Below are 5,830 nucleotides of genomic sequence, written 5' to 3'. Positions count from 1 at the left end.
AGAGTCACTTCAGTGTGTTGCATGGAACCACACAAACAGAGTCTCTTAGTCCTCTCCCACCCAGCTCCACCCCTTCCCACGAGGCCCTTGAAATTTGGAAGGACTCACTGTCTTAGTCAGCCTGGGCTGCTATAACACACTACCATAGACTGGATGGCTTAAACAACAGACATTTCTCACAGTTCTGGAGCCTGGAAGTCCAAGATCAAGGTGTCAGATGATTCAGTGTCTGGTGGGAGCCCACTTCCTAGTTTGTAAACGGTCCCCTTCTTGCTGTATACTATCACGGTGGAGAGAGACAGAGCACGCTGGTCTCTTCATTTTCTTATAAGGGCACTAACCCCATCACGGGGGCTCTGCCCTCATGACCTCATCCAAATCTAATTACCACCATCACAGTGGGGGTTAGTGCTTCAGTGTAGATCTTGGGGGTGACCCAAACAGTCTGTAGCACTCACACCATGCTTTTGCGAGTGTTTGTCAAAATAATCAAACCCTTCATGCCTCTTTCAAGCATTAGACCTCTGGTTTTAGTTGGGTACCAGTTGACTGCCTGCTCATACACTGTCACTGTGTTACTTTCAGTAAGATGCTATCAACTGTTTATGTCCCCTCCTAAATCCATATGTTGAAATCCCAATCCCCACTGTGATGGTATTTGGAAGTAAGTCATTTGGGAGGTAATTAAGTTTAGATGAGGTCATAAGTGTGGGGTCCTCATGATGAGATTAGTGTCTGTAAAAAATAGGAGACAGAGAGATTGCTCCTCTCTCTAGGAGCAAGCCCAGGAAAGGCCTTGAGAGAACATAGTGAGCAGGCAGCCATCCACAAGCCAGGAAGAAAGGCGTCACCCAAAACCAACCATGCTGGCACTTTGATCTTGGACTTCCAGTCTCTGGAACTGTGAGAAATAAATGTGTGTTGGTTGAGCCACCCAGTCTACGGCATTTTTCAATAGCAGCTTGAGCTGACTGGGACACAAGATGACTTCAATTCTACTAAACTGAAAAGACACAGGAAGGAAGAAATAATGAATGCGGTGATTCCTAAAGGGGTGCTTGATTCATTTTTGAAAACATGTTTTTAAACTTGCAGAAACAAACCCTTACAAGGGAATATTTTTCATCATAATATTGACTGTTACATATAGATCTGAAAAAAATGATTTTGTTTTACAGTACAACCACAATTTCCCCCAAATCCTCCTTCAAACCATCACTTTTCTCTTTTTTACAAATTTTCATAGCTCTTGAATTTCCTGCTATGTACTATATTTACATAAAAGAATTTTACTTTTCAGGCAGACACTTCAAAGTGGGCAGGTTTTAAAAGCATTTTCAGTGTTCTGTTTATATGAAAAAAGTATGAATCAGCAGCATATTTCACAATGTTTATTAGTAGTTTTAAATAAAAATTAAAAAATATTACTTATCCCTTTCAGCACTGTAGGGAATCTAACAACATAACTACACAAAGGTTCATTCAAAGTAGAATCACTATGTAGAACTCTGTATCCCAGCAAACGATCCACCTTTCTTTCTAAGAAAGTTATGTGTTTTCTAGAATTTTGATAAACAATGCATTTATTTCACTGCTAGAAATTGTGCCTAACGTAGCTGAGATTTCTGCATGGTAACAAAGGTTTGTGCAGGCTCCATGAGCTCCTTTTGGTCTCGGGGCAACAGTGGTGTATTTATTAATACAGGACATCATATCCCATTATGTCAGCCACTCATCCTCGCTAACGAAATGTGATCTGCCACCCCTATGGATTAAGTGGCGTCAAGTCATCCAAGAATGTTCACCAAAGACATGCTTATTAAATTTATCTAGAACTCTCACCCAAACTAGTGCTGCATTTTATGCAAATGGGAAAACTGAGATTCTGTCCAGAATTGATACTTAGTGCATTGTGTGCTAGGAAGAGAATTTTCATCAGGATCTCTTGGGGGCATGTGTTAAAAACGCACGTTCCCTGCCTCCAACCCCAGAATTTCTGACATAGTGGGAATGGACCTGGAAGGGATGCAGAAATCTAGTTTCACAAAAACCCTGGGTGCTTCTGATGTCACTGATTCCCTTTGAGGAACGTGTTGTAGTTGCACTGGGTCCTATACCTAGCTCAGAAACCACACAGCAAGAAACTGTTCTGAGCAAGATGGGCAAAGGCAAAACCCTGAAGTCACAGAACTTTGCTCTGCTTTCAATTAATTTTCCCTCTCTCCAGGCACTTTAGGTGGTCTCACTGTTGGGTTTCCATGCAAGTCACTGTTGGCTTACCAAGCTCGGCATATATATTTTTCATTCTTTTCTCCCTATCCTCCACCCTACATTAAACCTCAATGTTGTGAGGGTCATGCTTAAAATGACAGCCAGATGTCTGATTAGCTATGCATGCTAAGGGGTTATGATGACTGTCAACTTTTAATGTGTGGTTCTCCTATGCATATGTTCCTTAGTAAATAGTCTAGAAAGTTAGGACATTTGCCACAAGGGAGAATTCTCAAATACTAAACCTCTACATGCCCTGGCAGTACAACGGGGGCGGTGATTTTGGTCTGCTTGCCTTGTTTCGCAGCAAGTTCCTTGTAAAATCAACTCTGTTCCTAAGAATGTACAGGATTTCCTTTGCAGATTTATGAAGAAGTTGAAGAGGACAAGACTGACCACAAAAAGCATTGAGAGTGCCAAATTCTTGTCTTCCAGCTTTACTGGTTGGTGCTGATAGGATGAAACTGGAAAAAAATTGGCTAACATAACCCAAATTCACTTGACCCTGATATAATCCTAACTTGAATCATAAAGCCAGTATAAGAGTTTGCAGTGAGAAATACCTCTTTTCAGAGGGAGGCTGTTCAACCCACAAAGGAGGAACCCAGTATCAACTGTAGGAATTTGGAATCAGAAATCACTTGTGCTGTTTTCCCAGCGACACCGCTCTAACCCTTCTGGAGGCCAGAGCCTTGCATCTTAACGGTCTGGCAGAGGAGCAGAGGATGCAAGGAGGGGGATGAGGGAGGCCAGGACAAATCTGGCCTGATGAGGAGAAATAGCTCTGCGTTCTGAATCTGGTCCTACTAGTCATTAAGTTGTGTGACCTTGGGCAAGTTATACAAACTCTTTAGCCTCCGTTTACTATCTGTGAAATGGGAAGTACACTGACACATACTAAATATTCAGTTCATAATTCTATTATTATCATATTAACATTATTATCAGCCCTTTCGGAAAAAGTTAGAAAGCTAAATCTGATGTTGATGTATTATATATCAGCCTCTTAGCTGCAGTAGAAGTAGAAAGAGTGGGAGAATTTTGGTTATACAAGACACAGGGGTAAAAAAGAGAGACAGATTAAGTATTAATATACCAAACTTTCCATTTTAGCATTGAGGATGGAACAGGAACTGGCTCCCCCTTTCTGGAAACTTACATTTATATGTCCATTCCGGATAAGTCTTGCAGAAAGTGTGATGAACGCTGTCAGGGACACACAGAGCATGGCAAAGCTCAGGCACAGGTCTAAGGCTTGAAGTGTCAGGTGGTACTCTTCATAGTGTGGTGGGTCTACACAAAGGGATGGGAATTTTGCATACGGAAAAGGAAAGGCAACTGCATAACCAAGGTAATTGGTCCCTGCAATCCCCCAAAACGAGTAGAAGCAATATGGGCCAAGGAGAGCAGATGCCAAGGCTACAGTAAAATGAAGTGGACATCCCAGGATGCTCAGAGTCACAAAGGTGAAACTAGCTTCCCACTGAAAATAAAGCAGAAACAAATTGTTACTTTGGGAACTAGATTTTTGAGAAGCTTCTTAGCAATATGTGGAAAGAAAGAGATGCTGGCTATTAATCTTTCCTACTGGGAAATGAAGGAGAAATGGGTTACAGCCATCTCTTTAGGCCCTTTTGCCTTCCTCTTGAACCTTCACTATGGGAGAATAACATATCGACCCACTGGAGCAAAAATGAAATCAACTCCATCAACACATGTATTTACTTACCTCCTATCATGTGCTGAGAACCCGTCTGGGTGGAAAACAAAGATGAGTGAAGAGAATCCCTGCCTTACCCTAGGACCTTGTTATTTAGAGTGTGGTCTATGGTCCAGGAGCACTAATATCCCCTGGGAACTTATTAGAGATGTAGAATCTCAGGCCTCACTCAGATCTACTGAATCAAAATCTGCATTTAAACCAAATGCTCAGGTGATTCACACGTATATTAAAGTTTGAGAAGCCCTGCTGTAGCCATGGGAAGAGGAGCTATAATCAAATCAAGGTAGTCTTTCTGTACCTTGGGATTTACTTGGCTCTATACTGTTGAAATGCAAGATATCACAGACTTTTCATCCTTTTTTAGGGGAAGAAGTAACAGGGAGATTGGAAGGAAATGCCAAATTGAGGAACTGAGACTTGAAAATACATTATTAAGAACAGAGGATCCTATAGATCCACTTTTTCAGAATGAAATTCAGGAAGACTAACACTGATTCTGTCCTCCCCAAACTACACTACTTAAATACAATAATCACAGGAACTGGTAGAAAATGTTTGGAGCAGGTATCAGATAAAAATTATGCATTTAAAACATCGTTTATGACTGAAATCCATCATAGTAAGGCATCTATTAGATAGGATTCAATTATAATCAGAAATCATTCTCTGTGTTCCATCCTGAACTAGTAGAGATTTGACCTTCAAACTTTCTCTGCCAACCTACGCGATGTCTATACATTTACCAGGTGTCTCTGGGTCCACTCTTTGTGAGCCAACAGTAGGAGTATACCAGTCATGATGGCCTGTGAAAGGAAAATGGAAAAACAATATCCCGTGAGAGAAGGTACCTCTGGAAAGAGTTCAGTTTGCTTCACGGTTTGACAACTTTATCATAAACCAGAAGGAATAGCAAATGGCTAAATGGATTTATGGCTCTGATCACCTCCTCATCCGTGATGACAATGAGGAAAAGAAGCCATCAGTGTCACAGAGACATGATTCACACAAGCTCATTTTCTTGATTTTCTATGTTGCCGTTGCCATCACAATTATAACCTTTACTACTGTAAGATGTCACTGCAATGAAAGCTTGGCCTTAAAACCCTTGCCGTATGTTTTATTTTGATTAATTGTCTATTGTTCATCTTTTTCCAAATTGCTAAATTTACAAATGGGAGGAACTGAAAAGGAAACGTGTCACAGAACCGCACCCACCCCGCAAACCCTCCTGGCAGTGGTGTATCTTTTACTCTTTGCTTTCTTTTGAGATTCTGCGGCCTCAGCCTGCTGGTGATCCCTGTCTCTCAAGTAACAAAGATTATCATTAGAATGAATGTATGATGGGGCATTTATTGTTCTGGGGGCAGTGGTGTCCAGCTTTTCAAAAGAGAGTTCTTCATAGTCTCCGTTGAAGAAAAAGCCCCCAAATGCAGAATGAAAATAGTTCCACAAAAGAGGGAATGGTGTCACCAGAACTGAGCAATAGATAATGAAAAACAAATTCTGGGCTCATCTTCACTTCGGCACCGGGTCTGATGGAGACCTTTGTAATCAGAGTCTGGAAATTGCTTATTCCCAGCCCATAAATCGTTTGTTCCTGGTCAAGGAACGTTTTGAGTTTGGGAGAGAAAACCAGGAAGAGATGTGCCTGAAATAAGATATAGAATGAGGACAGGTTTAAAAAGAGTTACGGAGCTTCCCTGGTGGCGCAGTGGTTGAGAGTCCGCCTGCCAATGCAGGGGACACGGGTTCGTGCCCCGGTCCGGGAAGATCCCACATGCCGCGGAGCGGCTGGGCCCGTGAGCCATGGCCGCTGAGCCTGCGCGGCCGGAGCCT

At 42.0% G+C, this 5,830-nt stretch overlaps 1 protein-coding gene across 1 annotated transcript in view; it reads right to left on the bottom strand.

The window, feature by feature from the left end:
- Nucleotides 1-1,729: 1,729 nt before the first annotated feature.
- TMEM212 (transmembrane protein 212) overlaps nt 1,730-5,830 on the bottom strand; it is a 45,809-nt gene continuing 41,708 nt past the window's right edge. The window contains exons 2-3 of the mRNA XM_007114535.2: nt 4,738-4,797; nt 1,730-3,754 (exon numbers count right to left, since the gene is read on the bottom strand). Of these exons, the coding sequence (XP_007114597.1) occupies nt 3,359-3,754; nt 4,738-4,797 (456 nt within the window). The 3' untranslated portion in view covers nt 1,730-3,358. The remainder of the gene's footprint in view (nt 3,755-4,737; nt 4,798-5,830) is intronic.

This window comes from Physeter macrocephalus, chromosome 1, assembly GCF_002837175.3.
Source record: "Physeter macrocephalus isolate SW-GA chromosome 1, ASM283717v5, whole genome shotgun sequence".
NCBI lineage: Eukaryota > Metazoa > Chordata > Mammalia > Artiodactyla > Physeteridae > Physeter > Physeter macrocephalus.
Note: the sequence above shows the minus strand (reverse complement) of the source record. Positions and strands in the feature narration are given on the sequence as shown.